This window comes from Myotis daubentonii, chromosome 2 (genome assembly GCF_963259705.1).
Source record: "Myotis daubentonii chromosome 2, mMyoDau2.1, whole genome shotgun sequence".
Lineage (NCBI taxonomy): Eukaryota > Metazoa > Chordata > Mammalia > Chiroptera > Vespertilionidae > Myotis > Myotis daubentonii.
Window position 1 is genome coordinate 32,754,294 of NC_081841.1, and position 26,645 is coordinate 32,780,938.

Below are 26,645 nucleotides of genomic sequence, written 5' to 3' on the forward strand. Positions count from 1 at the left end.
GACAAGAGGAAAAGCATCTAGAGCAGTGTTTCTGAACCTTCCTAATGCCGCGACCCTTTAATACAGTTCCTCATGTTGTGGTGACCCCCAACCATAAAATTATTTTCCTTGCTACTTCATAACTGTAATTTTGCTACTGTTATGAATCGTAAATATCTGATATGCATGATGTATTTTCATTGTTACAAATTGAACATAATTAAAGCATAGTGATTAATCACAAAAACAATATGTAATTATATATGTGTTTTCTGATGGTTTTAGGCGACCCCTGTGAAAGGGTCGTTCGACCCCCAAAGGGGTCACGACCCACAGGTTGAGAACCGCTGATCTAGAGGGTCACAGCAAAAAAAGTAGGGAAATAGCTGCCCAAAGAGGCAGAGGCCAACTTCACTCTGTGCTGCATCTCCCCGGTTCATGCATGCAGCACACCCACTCACTTTAACACACATATTTTAACCTACAGTATAGAAAATGGCAGTTATTCAACCTTCTCAGAACTACTGCTTATGTCTACAGCCTACCTGTAGCTATGAGGTTCACCACCTATCGTCTCCACCACAATCACCAGCGGCTGCTATGAAGTACTCAGAATGTACCAGCCCTGAGCAAAGTATTCTAAAACTGTCCTTTAAAATTGTTCCCATACCCTAAGAAAGAGCTACTATTATCTCCACATTTTAGGTAAAAAAAAACTGAGCTCAAGAGGGCCTAGACCAGCGGTTCTCAACCTGTGGGTCGTGACCCCTTTGGGGGTCAAAATACACCCAACATATCAGATATTTACATTACTATTCAAAGAAGTAGCAAAATATCAGTTATGAAGTAGCAACGAAAATAATTTTGTGGCTGGGGGTCACCACAACATGAGGAACTGTATTAAAGGGTCGCGGCATTAGGAAGGTTGAGAACCACTGGCCTAGACTCTTACCGAACAACAAACCTCATCTGGCTTCGTATTATTTCTGGTTAAAACATTAAGTTAAAGAGTTGATTTTAATCTCTAGTCTATTATTATACCTGATGAATGTATGGGTTCTCTAGTCCACAAGGACAGCTTCCTTAAGATCAGCCCAAGCACACACTGCTTTCATTGCTCAGATGAAACTTCCAGGGACTATAGGAGACGTTTCCTCTGGAAAATCCTTATATTTAAAACATCTTGCCCTTTGGTACCTAGATAAGACTTCATATGTTGATGTTTTGACATAGCCAAGTGCATGTAGCATAAATCTATTAATAGCATGTACTCGGGACAGGCTAGTTGAAAAATCTTGAGAACACAAGGGAGTATCTCTTTTAAGATTTAAATAGGACTTTTCTTAGATGTTTAAATAGCTTATTTTTAAATCATATGTTCTTTTTATTATCCTAAGAGACCAGAGTAACTTTCTAGACATAAAACTCCATTCCAGATTCCTATGATTTATTATATAATTTCACCCCCACTTCTAAAAAAGTCATAATTTATCAAATAGGTTTGCTCTTTATCAATGTTTCCCCAAAATGTGTTCCTCACTAAAACATACTTAAATGAAAGATTCCATGGTAAAATATATTTAAAAAACACTAGGTCAAACTAAGTTAACTAGGTTTCTTTATTGAAGAAAAATAAACATCCCAGAATCGACAGAGTAATTTTATTTTTCTTACAGGTGAAAGAAGAGTCATATTGAAAAATATATCTATTTGCCTTACATCAAGTAGTTCATAGGCAAAACCTAAATCTAAATAAAACTTTTATTTCTATTTCTCATCTCCCAGTAATCTGACACCTGTTTCCAAGATCTTGTCAACTTATATAATAAAAGCCTAATATGCAAACTGTCCCCTCGGGCAGTCGTTCAACCGGGAGACCAGGAGTTCAACCACTAGCTATGATGTGTGCTGACCACCAGGGCGTGGCGTGGAGCATAGCAGGCATCAGCGACGTGCTGCGACCTCTCGCCAGCTACCTGGGGGCAGGGTGATGGGGATGGAGGTGCGGTGAGAACGTGGGGTGTCTGCCGAGCTCGCTCTCACTCCCCCTGCTTACCTCCCCCGGGACGCCAGGGCTCATGTGCTGGGGAAGCCCCCGTGCTGAGGTGCCAGGCACCCGTGAGGAGCCCGCCCCACACCCACGCAGCCTCATTCGGGTGAGCCAGGCCACAGCCACCGGGACCGCAGGGGCTGGTCGGTCTCTCCGTGGGTTCACGCAGGAGCCAGTTTGCGAGGCTGGCTGGGAGAGAGCACAGTGCCCACCTGGCTCCCGTGTGGCGCCACTGGGCGGCCCAGAGGCCCATGCTGCACCCTGGCCCGCAGCATCCGGCCACGCGCACTGCATCTCCACATGGGGACTCGGGCGCCATGACTCAGGTGGAGGGGGGCGCACGGGAGCTCGGGAACCCAGGTGCTGCCCAAGGCCCAGAGGTCAGCTGGGACCTGCCCTTCCACCCAGACCTCACACTTCGATCACTGGCCAGGCCTAGAGATTGCACCGTGCACGAATTTCATGCACCAGGCCTCTGTTTTTTTAATATTTTTGTGAAAGGGGGAAAATAGTTTTATTTTTGAGAACTCTACTTGAATAATCCATTAAATAAAGGATTTTCAGCAAAGTTTCTCTATTCCTCAAGTAAAAAAAAGCAATATAATTTATTAAGGGTGGCAAGAGGTAGAAATAAATGTGTTTAAAGTGAATATAAAAAAATGATACAACTAGCCTAGGTTCAACTTGATTCAGTGCTCAAGTTGGCAGAGTTAAGGCACATCTGAACACATATGGAGAGAATTCTTCATACTTCTGTACAAATATTTCCCAAAATAAAGCCACACTACTGGCAGCCATAAAAGAATAGGAAAGTCAAAGATGATAATGGTCTTTCTATTCATTTTGTACACGGGGTAGAGAGGTGGTCTCATAAACTCAAGTAACTGATACTGCAAGGTTAAGGTTATGTAAATATATTGCTAACTCAGGTTTTACCAAATTGTAAATGAAAATTTAAAGTTCTCCACACCTCTGCTGTTAATTCCATGAAGATTATCTAGTAACGTATGCCCAGTGTGTTAATGTGTCCAAATTTTTAAGAATGTTTAAAAGCATATTTGTACACATAAATTTTATCAAAACCATTTTCAGTGATTAGAATTATTTTTCTTATAATGCTAGATGTTTTTTAAACATTCTTAGTACAGAGAGTAAAGTCACAGGTACAACATACAGGCAAAATCTCATTATATCAAACATCAAGGCAACCCAAGTTTTTCTGTTCCTGTGAATTCTAGAATGATAGTTAGATTACAGGACATATTCCTAGTGAAAGGGACTCTGTAGAGAATACAAAACTGGGAGGGGTGGAAGTAAGAGCATTCGACACTAAAAAATGATAAGGGGACACACCTTCACTCTGGCCCTCTTTTCCCTCTTTTTAGTCCTTATCTTGATTTGCTTTCAATGGATGGTGTGAATATTTAGGTGGGCTTTTTGTGCCTGCAAGCTGTGAGAATAGCTGAAAGGCAATTGCTGTTTAATAGGGTATAAAGCCAAGAACCGGGTACAGCTAAAGTCTCAGCACTCTGCTTAGTACAGGTCTGTTCTCTCCAGCCTGTCTAAAAGGCAAACAGTGCATACACAGAGACTCTCAGCACAAGCAAAGAAAGCCTAAAAAAAAAAAAAAAAATTTCGTATTGTTCATAATAATGGAATCTGAAAAACACAAGTATTCTCAAAAGGCCAACCTCTAGGGGGAAAAACACACCTTTGTTTTATAAAGTGCATCCTTTTATAAGTATTTGCTATATTGCAACTTTTTTTTAAAAAATGCTAGTGTAAAATAGAAACTGTGAAAGACATTCTGTATATCAGACATAATGAGAGCTATGGAACTGTGCCTTAAAGTAACTGACAGGACATAAAATCATGCACTGTATTAGTTAAGTAGGAAAAAGAAAACAAAAACAGCCTCATAGTGCTATTAAATAAAAAAAACAAACTTTGCATTACGAAAAGAAAAAAAGCTGGCAACATGTGTTAAAAGCATAAATGAAACTTAAATGATCAATATTAAAACTAGAAAAACTACCATACAAGAAATAGGCTCTCACACATGTTTTAGGAACATACCCGCCTTCTACAGAACCTATGAGGCGATCCTCCCTTAGCATTGAAGTTTATAAAAAAATAAAAATGAAAAGAGAAAAATCATCCAATAACTTAACTACTCATTTTTCCATTTAACATATTCAATAAAATGTTAACCTATAATATTTTAAAGAAATGTACTCAAATACTGAACAACCACATTATTTATGTTAATCCATAGAAATATGAAATCTGTGCATTTCTTATGCTAAAGAGATTGGCCAGTAATAAATATAATCTCAGCAAATAAAAATATTAATATACTAATAATATACTTTTAATGTTTAAAACTAACTTTTTTTTCAGGAAAAATACCTATTATTTCTTTTTATATATTATAATTTTAATGTGAAATTAGAAATAATTTCACCTTCAATGAATATTTGCAAATAGACTATTTCTAGTAAGAAACTGAAGGATAAAACAAAAATAGTTATACAATTATCCCAAATTAAAAGTTATTATACATAAACAAATCACTATGATACCTTAAATACAGTTTAGACTTTGAAATTACATTACAGATACATGACCAAAAGCAGTATGGAAATAAGTTATAAGTACATGGAAGATTGATAATACAATCACATCAACAGTGTAAAAATAAAGAATGTTGAGTGAATCTTACCCTCTGTTCCAATGCTGACTGCGTCTGTTGTCTTAAAAGAGCTTTAAATGGCCCCCCTTCTTTTCCAGCACTACCACTTCCCATTCCTACAGAACATCAGTACATAAATAACAAAAAAACAACTATAGAAGCAGAAAGATTAATTGTATTCAACTTCATAAATATCATGAGTCAAAATCTGTTTAAATGATCCAAACATTTAAAAGTATTTGAGGCAAGTAAACACATATTTTACTCAGCAAGTTCGTTTTAGAAGCAATATGTCAACGTTCTACTGATCACAACTAGTTTTAGACTTAATTTGTTCTAAAAATTATTTTTAAATGAAATTAAAGTATTGCATTTTTGCATAATATTCAATTTTGTAAATCAATCTTTCAATAAAATATAATCATGATAATACCAATTACTTATGCTAACAATTTTAGAATACTAAATATGAGAAATGTTAAATGTTTGTCTAAAATTAAGTATAAAAAGGAAAGCACTAATTGTCCTTACTTAAAATATTCCAAAATTCTCTAAAGAGCATGAATTTCAGGGTAATTTTGAAATATAGTCATATGTGTTTTCTGATAAATTCCATTCCTAAACATAACATTAATGTCAAAACAGTATTAATATCCATAGTTTTCCACACTCGTTTGCAAAAATCAACATAATTTTTTTAAAAACTAAAAATCACAAACATGTAATAGACACATCACAAATGTATGTCGTTATGCATGAAAGAATTATATTTCACAATTTCTTAGATGTATTTTTAAAGGCTTAATTATAAACTTCTTTCCCTACCTTATTTTATTCTTTTGATAACACCAAAAGATCAACTATGGTAAAAGAATTATAGAAAGCAGGGGACAGGTGAGAAGCCAGTTCTCTACAAACTAGAGTCACTAGTTCATCAATCCCACCATTTAAACTGAAGAAACATATAGTCATAGTCACTATAATGACTTTTATATTTTTAGCTGTTCTTGGATAAGGAAACAAAGGTTAGCATATGTATAGTCCCATTCTGTTCTGTTTTTTTAAAAAAGGAAATTTATTGTCCTTGTAGTAACCTAAACATGATTCTTAGAGACTATACAATACTAAACATAGAAATTAAACTAAGCTCTTAACATGAAGCATATTGAAAACCATAAAAAAATGTAAGTTTGTAGAGGTATATGAAATATAAAAAAAATACAGGATAATTTGAAAATTAAAGCAATGGACAGGAAAAAAAAAAGATAATGAAATAATATTACCAAAACGAGACTTAAACTGATTCAAACAGAATAATTTACTAATGTAACCATATGGTTTAGCAACATGATGGTACAGGTCCAATGTGAATAGAGTTGGTATGAAGGGAAAGAAAGTAAAACAGACACTCTAGTAATAAGAACCTAATAATAATTGGAAATATGTCTATCTGTGTCCTTAGAATATAATACTTTTTAATATATAAAATAATTTTAGCAGAATATTCACAATTATCTATCAAGTGATCCTCAATCATGTCCTCATGATAATTCTAATCACTTAAATCTGTCTAACAATAAGAAAATAAGTACATCCTGCATAAATACCCACTACTTCTTTGTAGTATCAAAAATGATTCAAAACAAAGGGATTAAAAAGCTGACATTAAGGTGATCCTACCAGAAGCAGCCAGGAACAGCTCGTCACTGAAAGAAACACTTTTCCTCAGAACTGGGCTGACAAGGCTAGAATGATGAGGGGAAAGGCTAGATTCCGAGAGGAGGAGACAGGACTTTTTAAGATGAAGGGAACCACAAGAGAGAGAGGGGGAGCTGGGATACAGGAAAATCCCTTGACTCTGTGGGTAAGGTGCTGTGGAGGAAAGTAGCAGAGAAAAAGATGTACATTCAGAAGATGATCAGAAAATGCAGGATAAGGAAAGCAATGATGAACCAAAACATAACAGTAAAAATGAATTTTAAAATACATACACAAATTACACTAAGCTTATGAAGTCATTAGCAAGACATATACCCAACATAATATAAATAGAAGGCATAGTCTAAAACTTAACAAAACCTTTACAAACTTTGCATTCTTTAAAATTTTTAAATCACTAAAGTAAGATTTTACGCCATTCTAATAACTTTTAGATGATTTCCTTAAAATACTTAAATTACCTGCCTTCTTTGCATAAGAATGTGGAAGATTAAAATGTACTGCATCTAACAAATTTTTAAAGCCAGAAACTTGTTGCCTCAAATAGAAATACTTATTTAAAGTGGTAAAGTACAGCTCTTCAAATGTTACTAAAAAAAAAACAAACATATCCCTATGAGTATTTAAATAGAAAAATCAAACAGTACCACATTAAGCAGTTGCCATTATTCATCTTAAATAAATAAATGTTGTTATTTCTGTTCAAGATGTTAATACTTTTCTTTCTCCTCTAAAATTTTAAATACTCAAATTTGACCATAGTACTATTTGCATTTACAAAAATGAGGGTACCTAGGGGTCAAATACCATTTCTTTACATGGTTAATAGCCTGACTAAAAAAAGTAAAAATGAGCTTGAGTTAGGCACCAAGTCAGTATCCTAACACTAGCATTCTAAAATTCCACTGTGACTAGTTGAGTATTTGGGAAAAGTATGAAAATAAAATCTTATAAAATGTCACAAATTTGAATCAACCGAAATAATATAAATTATTTTTTAAATAAGAACTACCTGAAAAACAGATGATAGCTTTAACTACGAATGGGGAAAAAATTCGCAGTCTAAGGTTTATTAATTTCATCCTATTTTTGGCTCCTTAGTTTACATATAATAAATCAATTAATAATCAGCTTATCTACTCTATTTCTCAGGAGACTGATTTTGAATATAGGTAAATTAGAAGACAGAAAATTATGAAATACATACTGAATTACAGTTTTAGAAATTTTAGAACAATCATTTTTGCCATTTTAAATCTCCATGAGAAATGAGAATGCTCCTCAGGAGTATTTGAAGATATTCAGGGAATCATGATAAAGCCAAAGGACTAAAAGTAACTAATATCCTATAAATATGCTACTGAGGTAGTGAATAATTATAGGCAGAAAAGAATAATTAATTTAGAGGTAGCTTATAAATATAGAAATATATGAGAATACTTCTATTATAAATAAATTTTAAAAAACTAAAAAGTTGGATCTAGAAAATAAAATACAAAAATATTTTCATTTGATAATACAACTGACTGCAAACTAGAAAGCTAAGAGAATAGACTAGTTCAGTTAATGTATTACTTGACAATCTTCTTTAGTCTTGGACTTTATGGTGAACTAAAGAAAAAGAAACAGAAAGATCAAGGAAATACTTTCAAAAATTAAAGATAATATTGAAAAGTGGCCTGGAATACACAAACAAATAGCAAGTGGACAGTTTTAAAAATATTTTTAAGAAAACTTATTCTTCAAAAACTATCCTAAGTCTTTCTTGTTTTTTTGTTTGTTTTTTAAATATATTTTTACTGATTTGAAAGAGGAAGGGAGAGGAAGAGAGAGATAGAAACATCAATGATGAGAGAGAATCACTGATTGGCTGCCTCCTGCACATCCGCTACTGGGAATCCAGCCCACAACCTTAGCATGTACCCTTGACTGGAATTGAACCCAGGACCCATCAGTCCGTAGGCCAACACTCTATCCACTGAACCAAACTGACTAGGGCAGTCTTTCTTGTTTTGATTGTCATGAATTCAAGGCCAGAATTTCATTCTTTAGTAAAAAACAAAGAAAACCACTATTTGAAGATATTATATCATAGAAATCCATGCTTGAAACCTATATGTTCATGTTGACCAATGTCACCCCAATCAATTTAATAAATAAATATGTTTTTTTTTAAAAGAAAAGCACTATTTGAATGGTTCCATGAATATGGTTAAGATGCTACAAATCATGTTAAGATGCTTAACATGAATATGGTTAAGATTACTATCAAATACCAATTATTTTAAGATGTCAGTCATAATTATGTGTATATAAAAATACAGATACTCTTTTCAAAGAATTAGGTGCTCATATAAATGCCTACATTTATAAAAGTAGATATTAAATCTACAGGCTTTTTTTCAATATCCTCTTTTACTTTGGAAGTAGTACTGGTTCTGGAATTAGATTTCTTTACATTGCCTTTATAAAATCAGGTCATTTTATAAATTTCTTGGCTAACATGAAAATAAGGTTATTCAAGATAAATTAAAAATAACACAAATAAGAACTATGCAAAATGTTTTCATTAATCTGGCAAGAAACTGCCAGACAAAAATAGTATTTACAAAAATTGCAAACTATTAACTTTTAAATGTTTTATTTATTTTTCTTTTTCTCAAGAATAATAACTTAATGATTAAGTTAATTCTATTTTATGTAGTAAGGAAGGAATTTAATTTTTAATCAATTTTTGTCATAAAATGTGTTCATAAAATTTCAAATTATCAAAACACACATAGGAGACAGAAAAATTATAAATTTCATACATTGAAATATATGCAAAAATAAGTAAAGAAAAACTGCTATTTTCTAATCTAGAAATTAAGACAAGAAAAAAACAAACATTTTAAATAACAAAAAGTTAATAGGTGTATTATTCCAAAATAACCATATTAATTGTTCTTAAGATTTTTTCATAATAAAATCTTTACAAATATATTCAGAAATAGACAGAAACAATGAATTCAAAATGCTTATACTGCATGAGGAATTCAACTGCAACTACTAGTGTTCCTTTTTATTCAAATGCTTTCAGATGTTATTCCTCTTGAGCATGAAATGAAAAATATATACTGCAAAAATAAATCCTGGACTTCATAGCTACACTGTGATAAAATCAATAAAATGTTGATTTCTGAACTATACAAAATCTTCATATTTTAATTGTAGTAGTAAAAATGATCACTGTTCACATTACCTTTAACCTTAAATGCCAAAAAACTGGAGAAAAGGCTTGGATGGAAAGCTAACAAGGAACAGAAACAAATTTGAAAAAGAAAAAATAGAAAAAAATAAAAGATGGGTGGAAGCGCCTTACCAGTTTTGGGTGTCAAACTCAAATCTGTGTCAGAAGAAGAGGACTGTCGGCTGTAGGACTTGGAAGGTGAAAAGGAATAAGTTTGGTTTTTCAGAGGGGTGGAGGGTCCTGATGAGTGAGTATTGGGGTTGGGATCTTCATTGAAGGGAATCCTGCCAGAAGAAGGTGGAGAAATATTAAATAATCATGTGCCAAAGGATTTGATGGAAGGCAGCATGATCCAAACACCAGGAAATATTGGGGCAGGGCCAGCAGTCATTTCTTAAGTGTGGAGCTGGGTATGAGGCCAAAGTCAATCAACTGCTGTTTAACCATTCATCATTCTTCAAATAAATAATTATCTGCATTGAAACAGTTAATAAGCCAAGTAAAAAAGCAAAAAAGCATGAAATGACAGACTAAGGGGGGTAAAAAATATTAAAAGGAGAAATAAACAAAAAGAATAAATACATGACTGAAAATACTTGCAAATAAACAATGCTCTTTTTTAAGTTACCATAGAAACAACGATGACTGCAAATGGTGTGTGTAAATATTCACAACTGTTTTTATATTTGCACACACAGATATCATCGAAAGAAAAATGTTTCCTTATCCTATAGCATCAAGAGTGCCACAGCTAAAAACAGAGCAGAGAGGAAAACGAATATAGCTACAAAAAATCATTGCATTTTATGCAGCATAGTTGCTTACCTCTTTTCCAAAAGCTCTCTTCCACAGAATAAAACAGACCCTACTGTAACAACGTTTGTACATAAAGAACATAAGCAAATCAGAAGTTTTGGAAGCTATTTTGTTTAGAATCCAATCATTAATTTTTATTCTAACCAAATGTAGTTGTTATGGCAAAAATACATACTGGAGGATTCCCCCAAAAACGCACAGTGTGCATACAGAACCCAGGGTTGTTACAAGACCTATGGAAGAGACTTTGGAAACTGGAAGAACACTTTCAATTCCATGTAGTTAGAGCCTCTATGGAGGCTAAATACAGGATTTCTTCACTGCAACTGGACTTTGAGTGAGAAAAGGAAGAAGCCAAGACTTGTGGTACCTGCCTACACTACCTGCCTGCCTGCCCTCTGCAGCCACTCTGCCTGTGGCCTGCCTTCCCCAGCTCTGGAGTCTGAGCAGTCTCGTACCAGTATAGATGAGAGTGGGAACAGACACAGAGAAGTTCTGAGTAAGCCGGGAGCCAGTAGCAGTGTGAATTGGGCTGTTGTGAGTCGAGCGGCATCCATGGCTTGGAGGATGAACCAGCGGAGACCTGGGGAATTTGTGGTCAAAGTGGAAGAAAAGAAAACAATACATACAACAGATAGCAAAGTTTTGTTAAAGTAATTTCAAAGGAGCTTTAGTTAGGGGAGAGGAATTATTTTTTTAATCCCTAGCATACAAAAAAATAAGTTGAAATTTTTAAAAAATAGCTAATATTCATTCATTCATTAGGATATAATTATAGTTTTAAAGGATCAGATTAATAAATTAGGACTGTGAATACGAAAGATAGCAGGTAGAATTGTCAGTGGAATTAAATTTCTTAGAAAGACTAAGATTTGGATTTAAGCTGCTCTAAAAATGTTTGTTATTATTTTGATCACCACAGAATTTTAGGAAGAAAATACCCATAAAAGTGAAAAGTCTATAAATACAGTTCTTATATTATTTTTGAAACTGATATATAAATAATTGCTGATATAATTAATTATATTTTCCATAAAGAAAGCTTAACTGGCAAACCTATTTCTGTCTAGAATCTTGAGATAGGGGTACTTAAGAATAAGAAAAATGACAGCATAAAGAGAAATGACTGAACTGAATGGATATAAGCTGATATAAACATTGCATATTTTAGCATATCAAGTATAACTCAAGTGATACTGGGAACCAAACAAAACAAGGAAACAATTCTTTTAAAAATACATTAATAAAGCAATTTAAATGATTTTTGTCTAGCTCTCTCAAACACATTAAACTTAAAATAGATTAAACTACATTCTGAATTGAAATATTTTAAGATATCAACTTATATCCTGCAACAGACCACATCATGAGCATGTATGAATATATTTAGATCAGATACACAGGTATATATTCATATACAACCTTTCAAAATAAAGTATATTACAGAACTAAAAATCCTAACTTCATATTAGCAATTATTTCACTATTCAATGCCTTTGCTTATATATAATAAGGTGAAAATAATCCTTATATATACTCTGAAAAACTATCATATCTCCGTTTTTTTTATTTTAATTTTTTGTTGTTGTTACTCCTCACCCAAGGATATTTTTCCATTGATTTTTTTTACAAAGAGTGGAAGGGAAGGGGAGAGACAGAGAAAAACACTGATGTGAGAGAGACACATCAATTGGTTGCCTCCTGCACACACCCTGACCAGGGCCAGGGATCAAGCCTACAACCAAAGTACGTGCCCTTGACCCGAATCAAACCTGGGACCCTTCAGTCTATAGGCCAGCGCTCTATCCACTTAGCCAAACCGGCTAAGGCAATCATATCACAATTTTTTTGGAATTCAAATTAAAAGCAGGCCAAGAGCCCAACTTTTCCTGGCGTCTCCTTTTCTTTTCCATTGCCCAACAATCACAATTTGTCAAGGTTCAAATATGAGCTATCATTAATTGACAATAACGATCTACAGACTACTTTCTGGAAATTTCACTGATTTTACAATGGGATAATTGTTTCTGTTTTTGTTGCTAGTTTAAATTTAAAATGTGTTTAATATAACTAATAAAAATCAAACATCTCATTGATGATTTATTTGTATACAAACTGAGTGAGGTTTTATTTTTGTTTTTTCTTTCTCTGTTGAAGTGACTAATGAAGTTAGAAAGTCTAAAAATCAGCCCTGGCTGGTGTGGCTCAGAGGTGACAGAATCAGCCCATGCACAGAAAGGTCTTGGGTTCGATTCCCAGTCAAAGGCATGTACCTAGGTTGTAGGCTGGATCCAGCCCCCGTCAGGTCCTGTGCGGGAGGGCAGCCAATTGGCTTGTCTCTCTCACATCAATGTTTCTCTCTATCTCTCTATCACTCTATCTCTCTTTCTCTCTCTCTCTGCCCTTTCTCTTTCCCTCCCTTCCACTCTCTAAAAAAAAAAAAAAAAAAAAAAAAAAGGAAAAAATATTCTCAGGTGATGATTAACAAAACAAAAAAAAAAAGTCTAAGAATCCGTGTCATACAGAGGAGGAATTATGACTAAAATCTCTTAGAAAGTCCTTTTTTCTTTGAATTAGAGAAGTAATAAATCATAGTTAAGTGCACTTTGTACCATCAAGATAATTCAGCTAGGAAACAAAAAAGATTTATATTGTACATTACATTAAACATCTAAAAGGAAAAAAAACTGATGGAGTAGAACACACATTAATAAAGGTAAAATAAAATAAAATGAGCATTGTAAAATGTTCAAATTATGATATCACATTAAAACTCAAATACACTGGAGCATCATCATAATGTATTCTTGGAGTTCTAATTCGTAACAATCTCTTTTCATGAAAGGCTGCCTTTCAATAACACCCAAGTGGCACTTCTAATATCAAATCCATTCAGGCAGGAACATAATCCAAACTACCTTTTATTAAATTCCCATCTAGAATCAACAATGTTATAATTAAATACCAGAATAATTATAATCAACTGAATCATAAAACAACTTTAAGCTAGCACTCAAATTGATTCATTATCAAAAATACAAAAGAAGCTAGTTGAAATAAAGCAGCCTGAGTATTGAGGGTTTTTTGTTTGTGTGTGGGTGGGGGTGTGGGGGTTAAAATAATATGACTTAGGTAGTAAGATGTCTTGCAGAAAAATCTTAATGAGGCAACTTAAATTCTTCACAGTGAATATTTGACAATCAAATGCAAATGGCTACAACAAATTTAGAAAAGGAGAAAACTTACATAATCCCAGAAGATTTACATTATTGAAACACTTCCTGAATGCAGATAAAATGTATTCCCCTATTGCCCATACATCATTTTAAGACACCAACAGGTACTATAGTTTTCTCTTTCCATTAAGTTAGTGAAAAGAGGAAAGCTTCAGAAATCACAGACCCCTTAAGGCAGTGTAGATAAAGAGGGAGGGTGGCAGGACGAGGAGGGACCCCAGGTCCTTACTTAACTTTGCTATGGAAAGAGAAGAAAAAAAAAATCTGAATTCCAAATTCCACCCAAAATCTACCCCTGAAATCTGACTTCCCCTGTAGCAACAGGCAGTTGATATATTTTTAAGACACATTTTAAGTAGAATATAAAGCAAATTTACTCTTCCATTTTATTTAAAAGTTATTTCGTTTGCAACATATCTATATATATAAAAGCCTAAGCGACCGGCCAACTGGCTGGTAGCTATGGCATGCAATGACCACCAGGGGGCAGACACTCAACGCAGGAACTGCCAAGCTGCGGTGACTTGGCAGCTGTGGTTCTTGGGTGATGCACCCAGAACCAGAGAGGAGGGAGCCCGATTCCGGGGTGTGTCATCCAAGAACCGCCCTCTCGCAATCCGGGACCCCTCAGGGGATGTCGGGGAGCCGGTTTCAGCCTGATCCCCACAGGCCAGGCCGAGAGACCCCACCGGTGCATGAATCTATGCACCGGGCCTCTAGTTTCCAAATATTATAAATAAGGCAATATATGTGCTCCCTCTCTTGTGATAAAATTTAATCCAAATAACTAAAGGCCAACAGAAAGGAGATAAATAAAAAGAATAAACTTAAGATAAAGGGGAAAATCTTTTTTGAAAAGGTTGTGTTTTAGGCCCTGGCCGGTTTAGGTCAGTGGATAGAGCATTGGCCTGTGGACTGAAGGGTCCCAGGTTCAATTCCTGCTCAGGGCACCTGGGTTGCAGCTTGATCCCCAGTGTGGGGCATGCAGGAGGCAGCCGATCAATGATTCTCTCTCATCATTGATGTGTCTACCTCTCTCTCCCTCTCCCTTCCTCTCTGAAATCAATAAAAATATATTTTTAAAAATTCAAAAGAGAAAAAAAAGATTGTGTTTTAGCCAGGCACATGCCCATGCATTGGAGGCTTGATCCCCAGTAGGGGGCATGCAGGAGGCAGCCAATCAATGATTCTCTCTAATCATTGATATTTCTATCTCTCTCACTCTCCCTTCCTCTGAAATCAATAAAAAAATTTAAAATTTTTTTAAAAAGGATTGTTTTTAAAAAGATTGCGATTTTTTTCTAGTCAACCCTCTTGACTACTGCTTAACTAGAAAACATTTCAGGTTTCTGACTACAGAATTCTGACTCTGATGATACAGGAAAGGGGTCAGCAAACCCAACACAAGCCAAATCCATCCTTCCATCTGTTTTGTGAGGAAGTAAGTTTTATTGGAACACAACCATACTCATTAATTTTCATACTGTTGATGGCTGCTTTCACAGGACAGTAGCTGAGTTGAGAAGCTGCTGAGGGCAAAGATTAAATTATTTACCTGTACCTTCTGGTTATTTACAGAAAAAGTTTGTTGATCCTTGATCTAGAAGATTCTCTAGATCAAATTGTCATTGGAAGTATTATTGGCATTTAGGATGGAAAAGTTTTCATAATAAAGAGTTGTCCCTTGCTGTACAGAATAGTCAGCATTTCTAATCTCCAACAGAATCGTCTGTCTCACCCCAATCATTCTGACAGAAAGTCTATTTCAAACATTCCCTTTTCACAGCACCAGCACCACCATGCTGAACAATGACACAGGCTGAATCCAGCCAACAAAGTTATTTTCTTGGATCACACATAGTTTTTTTTAAATGTGTGAGCCTAAACGCCTTTAGACAGGATCAACAAACTCCTTTTTTTAGTAAATAAAGATAGAAACTATAGAGCTAGTGCCTGAAATACTCAGTACCTGGCCTTTTATTTATATAACTATACTAATAAAATGGTAATATGCAAATTAGACTGGATAGACTGGACGTCTTCCGGACAAAGCTGCAGTGGCTGTGAGGGCTGAGGAGGGCTGAGGAGGGCCGGTGGCAGGCAGTGGCAGCAGCAGCAGGGTGATGGGGATGGCACCTTCACCTGGTTGCCTCCCACAGAGGGAGGCCAGACTGCAGCTTAGGCCTGCTCCCCATGGGACATCCCCTGAGGGCTCCCAGGCTGTGAGAGGGGGCAGGCCAGGCTGAGGGACCTTCCACCTAGTGCATGAATTTTATATATTTAAAAAACATATATTTTTTTAAATATATAAAAAATATATATATATTTTTTTTATTGATTTCAGAGAGGAAAGGAGAGGGAGAGAGAGAAACAATGATGAGAGAGAATCATTGATTGGCTGTGTCTTGTATGCCCCACACTGAGGATCAGGACTGCGACCCAGGCATGTGCCCTGACAGGAGTCGAACTGTGACCTCCTGGTTCATAGGTTGATGCTCAACCACTGAGCTTACCAGCCAGGCAGTAACTGGCCTTTTATGGAAAAAGTTTCCAATGTCTGCTTTAAACAGTCCCCAGTATTACCTATTTAATTATACCCAATTATTTATATAAACTGCTTGGCCTCTGTAGACATTCAAGTTTGAGACCCCTGCACAAGTCAATCTTTCCTGCTTTCTATAATATGTTGCTAATAATCAGCATAACTGAATTACCAAGTATAGGGTTTTAAGCATTCCCCAGAGAATAAGTAAAATTCCACACAATTCATAAATATTCATTTTATGCTTTAGATATAAAGTGCTTAAAGATCTGGATAAGTTTAATTGTATCTTACTTTATTCAAATTTCATATTAAGACTATATACAAAATATTAGTAATATCTAAAGAGTTTTAAGCTTCAAATGTTGACAGTCATCATTAGGAAAAAATGTATATCGAACAACACTACTAAAATTTTCGAGCCAAATAAAAATGTATAGTAAAAGATAAAAAGTTCCTTAAGAATAATTCAGTGATTCATACTTACTCCTTCATGTCTTTGGATGGGGAATTACATGCAGGAAGGAATGCTGCTGGGCTACTTAATTTATCCAGTGTACACGCTGTCCCTATGGCTCGTACCACTAAACCAGATTCGCCTTCCAGATCAAAACACTGTAAGTACCCAACAACCGCATTGCCTCTCATTTCAAGTACCTTCAAGCCAATCTTCCTCTGCAATTCTCCTACAAAAAAGAAAGGAAACTCATTCTGCTTTATATCTCCACATTATATAAAATAAAACTGGATACAGTAGTAATAAAAGAGTAAAAAATCATGGATTTTTAGAACTTGAAAGGAACCAACTTTGACGAAGGCAATATATTAGCTACATTTTACAGATGTGGCAGGTAGCATTTATTTACCAAATAATTTTTAGTTGTTTGCTATGTGCCTGGCCTTCCTCCTTCTTCTAAGTGCTGGATATATAGAGATAACTAGAAAGGTAAAGACCCAAATCTAGTGGAGTTTACATAATGTGAAACAGACAAAAAACAACAAATATAAGTGTTACATATAACATATAGAATACATAGCATATAATATAGTCTAATGTAATTATATATGTAATTTAGCATTATATATTACATATCATATACTACAAATATGTAGAATATAATACGAAGTAACAATTAAATGTATTATTTAATATATTAAATCTAATGCATGTTAACTATGAATTAACATATTCATAAATATTTATAAATATTAGTTAAATGTAATTAATCTAATACTACTATAAGTACATATTTATAAGTATAATTTAAAAGTAACATAAATATAAATATACTTATAAATAAGTAATGTAAGTATAAATATAATTAATTTAATAGTAATATAAGTGTAAATATCTACTTAAAATATATAAATTTATTAAATATAAACATTTATATTTATTTATTATCTAGAATGTATATGTATGAATATGTGTGTATAAAGACACTCACACATATATACATATAAACATAAATTTTAGGTAATAAGTTCTCCAAAGAAAAATAAAAGTAAATTGGGTAAAAGTGGTAAGTAGGGGTAGAAAGAGCTATAAGTTGTCAGAGAAGAACCATAAAAAGGCAGCATTTGAACAGAAAGCATTAGAGAGATTACCTAAATCTGAGTACAAATAAATGCTAGAGGAAAAAAACTAGAACCCAGTTTCCTACCTCCTTGCCAGGGCACTTTCTACTATACCACTTCATGAACACAATTTCTTTTTACTGCCTAATTAAGAAGGAATTATAAGCTTCTGATTAGACTTACCCTTGTTATACGATGGAAATTCATGTGTTCAGGGGGTAGAGAATCAGTCATTTATAATTCACAGTCTTCTTTATAAAATTTGGGGTAACATGTCAAAAGGAAGTGAAAAATTTTGGAGTATTAAGTCAATCAGTGATAAGGATGGATTTTTAAAATACCTGACATTAAAGAAATGAGTCTCTGTCTGGCCTCATTTGATGCCCTTGGTGTGCGAATTCGATCAATCCACTGATATTCTGGGTCTTCATTGACCACAAGTTCTTCTACAAATCCATGAATTATTACAGCTCTATAACACTTTGGAATAGATGTTGCTGTTAAAAGAAATGATCTATTATGCTTCTATTTATCACAAGGTTAAATCAATTTTTTAAAAATATACAACTAAGTTCTTACCTTTTGGATAAATAGTACAAGAACACCTTCTACAGTGATAATCTAAATGTAATTATATAATACTTGCAATCAGTCTTCTAAGTTCCATTTTACTCTTACAAATAATCATTTTCTTTCATGAGACCTCTCATCTTTCCCATGTAAGCATAATGAATATACATTGTACTTGTATAACTTAGAAAACAGCTAAGGCTTCTTAAATAGCATTCAATACAAAGTGCAAAAAATCAAAATTAAAGTCGGCTACCTGATTATCTAAATAGGTGAAAACCAGATAAAGTACACAAAAAATTGTACTTACTCAAAGCTCTATGAAAAAGTTCTGTACACCAGACTCAAAAATCAAACCTTTCTGACATAATCTGAGGCAAAATAAAGCTCTGAAGTTTCTAATAATGCATGGCCATATGGCCAGTGGTTCAGTATTCACTCTACTTAACAGACTCATTTAATATGTAAAACACGAAATGTCATTGGATTTAACTAAGATCTGGTCACATTCAAAAAGAGAAGAACCTGAGAACATCTACACCAAACTAGTTGCTTAAAATAGACATTCGTACCTTAAAGCTAACTCAACTACTTAGGACTTTTCAAGTCTATTAATCCAAATTGGCTATAAATTGCCCAGATCTGCCCAATTCTGACACATACTGCATGGTATTCATGGGGCTCCATTCCTGTGCACGCCTATGTAATTTTAGATAGCACCATAGCTTAGCAATACTGCTCTACTCCTATCTTTCAGCTCTCTGTACTAAAGTAAAATCCCACTGGATTTTTTTTTCTTTTTGACAGCTATACAAAGTTTAATATAGTCATATCTTTTACACATTTGGCAAAAGTAACTTGTTCTAACTTATGAAAAAAATTTACTGAGCAAAAAAATATTAACCTCTGTGCAAAGTAATAAAATAAATATGTGACAGTTATTTTTAAACCTTGTTTTTCATAAATGTTGACCTACTGGTACAAGAGTAAAACCTGCATTAGATGAGTGGCCACAAGCTTCTCCATAAGATGGTGTCTAATAATTATGGTTAAGGTCACTGGAGACTTTTGCAAGATACATACATGTATCTACCACGAAAGGTTCCACATCTGTATTGTTTCGTTTTAGACGGCCCATTTGAATGAAGTCTGAACATGCCACACATGTAGCCTCATCAAATTTGTTTCCCCAAATGCAGATATTAGAGAGTGTGGGCTTTGTTTGCATTGATTGAGAAAGTGCAACAAGTCCTTCTCCCTCTATGTTGTTGCTGACTAATGACAACCAGCAGACATCAAGGTAGCATAGGCTACTCTTCAGATACAGTGCATCATCTCTTTTATACTCCTTTTTTTTTATATTCTTACACATATGTAGTTCGATAGGCAGTGATTTTCTTTTAACATGGGCTTAGTTGAGCTGTAGAGTCTTCCTGTTCCATACAGGTCGGTTTAGTTTCATTCCCTTTGGTATTTGGTTTTGAGTTAGGGCTATAGCAAATATTATCACACTTTACCTTCTCAAATGAAAGGCACCACATCTAACTTCTCTACGGATAAATTAATTTCTAGCACTGCAGCAAAAACACATTCCACATTTGTTTTCAATCTTATTTCCAGTCATTTTTAGTTATCTCAGAATTTTATTCTTATACTAGAGGCCCGGTGCACGAATTTGTGCATGGGTGGGGTCTCTTGGCCTGGCCAGCAATCGGGGATGGCAGGGGTACAGGAGGTTGGCCAGCTGGGGGGAGGGGCGTTTGGTTGTTCAGTCGCTTAGGCTTTTATATATATAGATAGTGCTTTAACAATCACTTCTTCACCTTTGGTCCCAATACCATGAAACATAAGGTTTAAAAGTAAATGAATCATATGACCCAACAATCCCTCTCCTGAATATATACCCCCAAAACTCAAAAACATATATTCACAAAGATATATGCACCCCTACGTTCACTGCAGCATTATTCACAGTGGCCAAGACATGGAAACAACCAAAGTGTCTTGCAATAGAGGACTGGATAAAGAAGATGTGATACATGTACACAATGGAATACTACTCAGTCATAAGAAAGGATTAAATACTGCCATGTGCAACAACATGGATGGACCTTGAGAATATTATGCTCACTGAAATAAGTCAGTTAGAAAAAGCTATGAACCATCTGATTCCACTCATATGTAAAATAGAAAACTGAAGCTTATGAACACAAACAGCAGTGTGGTGGTTGCCAGAGGGAAGGAGTTGGGGGAAGAAGGAGGTCATAATATATAGTGACGGGAGATTTGACTTTGGGTGGTTGGCACACAGTGCAATATACAGATCTTGTAACATAGAAACCCACACCTGAAACCTGTATGATCATGTTGACCAATGTTGTTCCAATAAATTTATTTTTTTTAAAGAAATATTAAAGAGTAAATGAGGTTGCCCTGGCCGATGTGGCTCAGTTGCTTGGGCATCATCTTGTGCACAGAAAGGTTGACAGTTTGATTCCCATTCAGGGCATGCATAAACCTGGATTGTGGACCTGATCCTTGGTAGGGGCCTACAGGAGACGGCCAATCAATGTTTCACTCTTACTCCCTTCCTCTCTCTCTCCAAGTCAATAAAAAAAAAATTTTTTTTAAGTAAATGAGGTTAAATTGTTTCATTAATATATGGATTCTTTAAAATTCTGGGAAAAATCCAAAACCTTCACCTGGTACTCTTTCTACTGACATGAGGTGGCTATTATCAGCACTGTTTAATGTTATTCCTGCTAATCATGTTCACAAGCTGGGGGTAGAGACTGGAGTAGGAGCTGGAGAAGGGAATAGAGGTGGGGCAGGCTGGGTACAGCCTCCCTGTGGGCCACAGGCATTGTCATGACAACCACGTGTACACATGTGCCCCACTGAATGTTTCTAATAAAAATTTTGATGAACTTGTAAAAAATTAGATATAATTTATTTTAAAATCAGAAAAGTAGTCTCTAGAGCTACAGCAGTTTCTGAAAAATTAACAACTTTCTCTTTGCTATGAAAACCAAAGTATAAAAGATTTTCCATTAGCCTTCTAAAATATTAATTTGATTTCCCATATTTGTGAATTATTAAATTTCCTGTTAAATGAATAATAAAATGTATTTACTTACTGCAAAAGAATTTGACTCCACATGATGACTGCCTAAATCGATTTAAATCATTGAAGAGGTCTACTTTGACAACTACATTGATTTCCCCACGAATACCTATAATTTCAAAAGAAAAATCAAGTTTCTACCTTAAATAATAAAGTATAATTAAATAATCAAGCAATGCCAATTAATGATTTTAAAATAATGTATCAATCATAATAGCAATGCTAACTTTGTTTCCCTAATTATTTTCATTCTAAGTAGTTTGTTTGCCAAAACCGGTTTGGCTCAGTGGATAGAGCGTCAGCCTGCGGACTGAAAGGTCCCAGGTTCGATTCCGGTCAAGGGCATGTACCTGGGTTGCGGGCACATCCCCAGTGGGAGATGTGCAGGAGGCAGCTGATCGATGTTTCTCTCTCATTGATGTTTCTAGCTCTCTATCTCTCTCCCTTCCCCCCTTGAAAAATCAATAAAAATATATTTAAAAAAAAAAAAAGTAGTTTGTTATATTTTCTGAAGAACATGTATACATTAAAGAATGAATAATATTTATTGTACCAGAAGTCTTCACTTATTTGAACCAATCTAACTGGAAAGGAGTACCATTTACTTTGATGATGATAATGCGCATTGATAATGTTCTAAATGCTTTACAAGTAGTATCTTACACATGCCAATCCAGTAAGGTAATTTCTTTAGTATTAGTATTCCCATTTTACAGAGGAAAAAAGCTACAGTTTAATAAAAGTTCAATAATTTTTAGAGTCAATAGTTAGTAAGTGATGAAGCAAGGATTAAAAGTCAGATCTTTATTATTCCAGAGTAAATGCTCTTAACAGCTAATGCAAGAATCTGATTTAGCACAAAAGAACTTTCATTCTTTTCAATGAATACACAGCAATAAGTTAAAATAAGCTAACTAAGAAATTCTAAGATAACAGGTTTTTAGAAGATGCCCTAACAAATAAAAATGACACAGCCTCAATCCCTAAACATTTTTTGGGGGGGCTATCCTGACTTCCTGTCAAATTCATACTTATGGAGGAACCCTTCTAAGAAGAGTGACTTACTCATTTACCTACTGAAATAACAGATTATATTCCTAACAAAGGGCCCATGGAACCTATTAAACCAACTATAAGCAATTTTTAATATAATATGTTTAGAAAATTCATTCATTCTGATAGCTACTGCTTTGAATCCAAGTCCAGATTCATTCTCCAGTGGCTTTTTTATTGGTAATCTATACTAATAAAAGGGTAATATGCTAATTAGACCGGGTCAACTGGACATCTTCCAGATGTCCAACTTCCTTCCAGACAGTTAGAGGGCAACCAGGCCAGCAGGGGGGTAGTTAGGGGGGGGACCAGGTTGGCAGGGGGGCAGTTAGGGGGCGACCAGGCCAGCAGAGGGATAGTTAGGGGGGGACTAGGCCAGCAGGGGAAGGAAGTTATGGGGTGGCCAGGCTGGCAGGGAAGCAGTTAGGGGGCAGCCAGGCCAGCAGGGGACCAGTTAGGGGGCAATCAGGCTGTCAGGCAGAGGCGATTAGGGGCAATCAGGCCAGCAGGGGAGGACAGTCAGGGGTGATCAGGCCAGCAGGGGAGGGCAGTTAGGGGCAATCAAGCAGTCAGGTAGAGTGGTTAGGGGCAATCAGACAGGCAGGCAGGTGAGCAGTTAGGAGCCAGCGGTCCCAGATTGTGAGAGGGATGTCCGACTGCCAGTTTAGGCCCGATCCCGCAGGGATCCCTGTGGGATCATGCCTAAACTGGCAGTCGGACATTCCTCGAGGGCTCCCAAATAGGAGAGGGTACAGGCCAGGCCAGCCGTGGGCAAACTACGGCCCGCGGGCGCCCGTTTGAAATGAATAAAACTAAAAAAAAAAAAAAAAAAAAAGACCGTACCCTTTTATGTAATGACGTTTACTTTGAATTTATATTAGTTCACACAAACACTCCATCCATGCTTTTGTTCCGGCCCTCCGGTCCAGTTTAAGAACCCATTGTGGCCCTTGAGTCAAAAAGTTTGCCCACCCCTGGGTCAGGCTGAGGGACCTGCCCCCCACCCCATGAATTTCATGCACTGGGCCTCTAGTATAACATAAAATGGGATTTTATTTTATTATTACAAAGATAATACATACAGGGTGGGGAAAAAGTAGGTTTACAGTTGTAAATATGTGAAACACAGAGTTCATTCTTGTATATTATTTCTTAATTATTGTATTATTTGCCATACAAACAACTGTAAATCTACTTTTGCCCAACCCTGTGTACATTATAAAAAGTATAGAAAAAAGCAAAACAGGACAAAGAGTAAAATAGGACTATAGTCCACAAATAAAATTATCCAAAAGTAAACATTTTATCACATATTCTGCCAATTTCATCTAGAGCATTACATATATACAATTCTCTTGTTTCTAAACTATCTTGAGATTATCCTATAATGTTTTATAATCTGGATTTTGCAATTCATAATACATCATGCACATTTCCTTCTGCCATTGTATTATGAAAACATGCTTCTAGTTCTGGCTGTGTCAACTTATGTTCTAAATTGTTTAAGTAAATCCTATTTTCCAACTTATTTTTACCAATTTAAACATTAGTACATGATAATAGAATATAAGTAACATCACAATAAATATACATAAGTCTCAGCAAACATCTTGGTTTCTTACAATAAATGACTATTAATGGAATTGTCAGGTCAATAATGTAAACTAGTAAGAAGATGCAAGACGAGCTAGAATCATCTGCCTATGCCTCTTGGGTCCATTTACCATTCTAAAAGATGGCATCCTTTAGGCTAGCTGTTCTCAAACTTTTCAATCACAGGACCCGTTCAAACTTAAAAATTACTTTAAGTCCTCAAGGAGTTTTTATATATGTTACTTATATCTATCAATATTTACCATATTATAAGTTAAAATTGAGAATTTAAAAAAGTATTTGCTTATTACTCCATTGAAAGTAATAATGAATCTGTTAATATAAGCAATATTTTTTATAAAAATAACTATATTTGGCCCTAACCGGTTTGGCTCAGTGGATAGAGCGTCGGCCTGCGGGCTGGAGGGTCCCAGGTTCGATTCCAGTCAAGGGCATGTACCTTGGTTGCGGGCACATCCCCAGTAGGGAGTGTGCAGGAGGCAGCTGGTCGATGTTTCTCTCTCATCGATGTTTCTAACTCTCTATCCCTCTCCCTTCCTCTCTGTAAAAAATCAATAAAATATGTTTAAAAAAAAATAACTATATTTGGGAAAAAAGTAATGAGTGGCACTGGGTTACATTTTTGCAAATCTCTATAACATCTAGCTTAATGGAATACAGTTTGATAGTTTATTTTAGGAACACAGAATAGAAATATGAGATGATTTTTAAATAATGCATATACTTGCTATACTGTACAAATTTAACTCAGAAAATTGTTTCAAATTATGTTCAGAAAATAAACAATTCTACCAATAATACATTACTACTAAGTCTAAAAAGGAGATATCTTTTAAAGATATAAATTTTAAAACCACAAAGTGTACATAACAGTCTTTAAGGATAAATTTAAAAGATTGTGATTTATTTTCTTAAAATATACTCCTTACCATGTATGGTATCATAAATTGGAAACCATCCTGAGATGACTGTTGCAGCTTCACTGTAGAGTAAAGGATCAATATCAATGTACACTTTACCAATGGCATCATTTGCACTATAAGTATCATGGTCAAGAACTGTGATCTGTAGAGGTTCATCTTGTAAATCTTCATCATCCACCTAAAAGCATACTTTAAATTAAATCTTAAAATTTAAAAATCTTCGTTATCATAAATGTAAATGTAAATTTGTATAGCGAATGTAAAAGATTACTTATTTCTGGGGAGGAAAATCCAATTAATATACAAACAAAAAATTGTAACTCAATTTTCTACACAGGATGCAGATGTACAGTTTGCCTCAAGCACAGAGTTAGGATAATTAACCAAAAAAAAGTTTTAATTTCTTTTCTGGATATTATCCTGTGTTTCACTACTCTACCAATGGCTTCCAGCAAAAATGCTTTAGGAATATCCTAACAGAGTCCATATATTAACTACAGATTAAGGATGCTAATGAGCACAATGACAGCATAATTTTCAAGGACAACTTCAGAGAATAAAACTATAAGCAAAACTAACATTATTTGTAAGGAAAAACAACTTAAGTTCTTGAATTAAGTTCATAAAATAAATGTCTACCCTTTCTCTCTCCTTCTGTTTACTCATTATCAAGTACTTATCATGTGCCAAGCACTGTGCCAAAGAGAGGAACTATAATTGTTCTTAAGTGATTTCTGATATATGCTAAAATTCAGAGAAATTACTATCCTATCTAATAAAAGAGAAACATGGTAATTAGCATACGACCGCTACCCTTCCCATTGGCTAATCAGGGCAATATGCAAATTAAATGCCAGCCAAGATGGCGGCCAGCAGCCAGGCAGCTTGAAACTAACATGAGGCTTGCTTGCTTCAGTGACGGAGGACTCCAACGTTCCCCATCTGCCGCTGCAGGCCTCTGAGCTGCAACTCTAAGCAACTATGTAACAAATATAGAAGCTAAACAAAACCCCAGAAACCTGCTTTAGTCTTGCTTTAGTCCGCCGGGCTTCAGCCAGCAGGATCGCAACATTGTAAGCAAAGGCCAGAAACCTACTTTCAGCAGCAGAGGCCTAAGAGCTGGAGCCAAGCCTCAAAGCTAAAGCTGGCCCAGAATAAAAAAAAAAAAAAAGAAAAAAAGGAGCGGTTGGGAGCTTCAGTCACCCACAGCCTGAAAACAGCCCTCAGCCCCTCACCTAGACTGGCCAGGCACCCCAGTGGGGACCCCCACCCTGAAGGGTGTGTGACCAGCTGCAAACAGCCATCATCCCCTCACCCAGGCTGGCCAGGCACCCCAGTGGGGACGCCCACCCTGATCCAGGACACCCTTCAGGGCAAACCAGCCGGCACCCACCCGTGCACCAGGCCTCTATCCTATATAGTAAAAGGGTAATATGCCTCCCAGCACCGGGATCAGCGGAGACGTGAGGCCTCCCAGCACCGTGATCAGCGTGACAGGGGGCAGTGCCCAAACCCCCTGA

At 35.5% G+C, this 26,645-nt stretch overlaps 1 protein-coding gene and 1 pseudogene across 18 annotated transcripts in view; both read right to left on the reverse strand.

Annotated features, from left to right (window-relative positions):
- C2CD5 (C2 calcium dependent domain containing 5) overlaps nt 1-26,645 on the reverse strand; it is a 92,722-nt gene that overhangs the window by 54,914 nt on the left and 11,163 nt on the right. For 5 of the 18 annotated variants that reach the window (XM_059682367.1, XM_059682372.1, XM_059682365.1 and 2 more), the window contains exons 4-10: nt 25,132-25,303; nt 21,549-21,644; nt 18,183-18,338; nt 16,751-16,949; nt 9,802-9,953; nt 4,752-4,837; nt 4,106-4,138 (exon numbers count right to left, since the gene is read on the reverse strand). In XM_059682367.1, coding sequence (XP_059538350.1) covers nt 4,106-4,138; nt 4,752-4,837; nt 9,802-9,953; nt 16,751-16,949; nt 18,183-18,338; nt 21,549-21,644; nt 25,132-25,303 — 894 coding nt within the window. Of the gene's footprint in view, nt 1-4,105; nt 4,139-4,751; nt 4,838-9,801; nt 9,954-10,943; nt 11,069-16,750; nt 16,950-18,182; nt 18,339-21,548; nt 21,645-25,131; nt 25,304-26,645 lie in introns of those variants that run through there. The other 13 variants (XM_059682366.1, XM_059682377.1, XM_059682373.1 and 10 more) reach the window with 4 other exon arrangements.
- Nucleotides 19,370-20,283, reverse strand: LOC132225619 (leucine-rich repeat-containing protein 34-like; annotated as a pseudogene).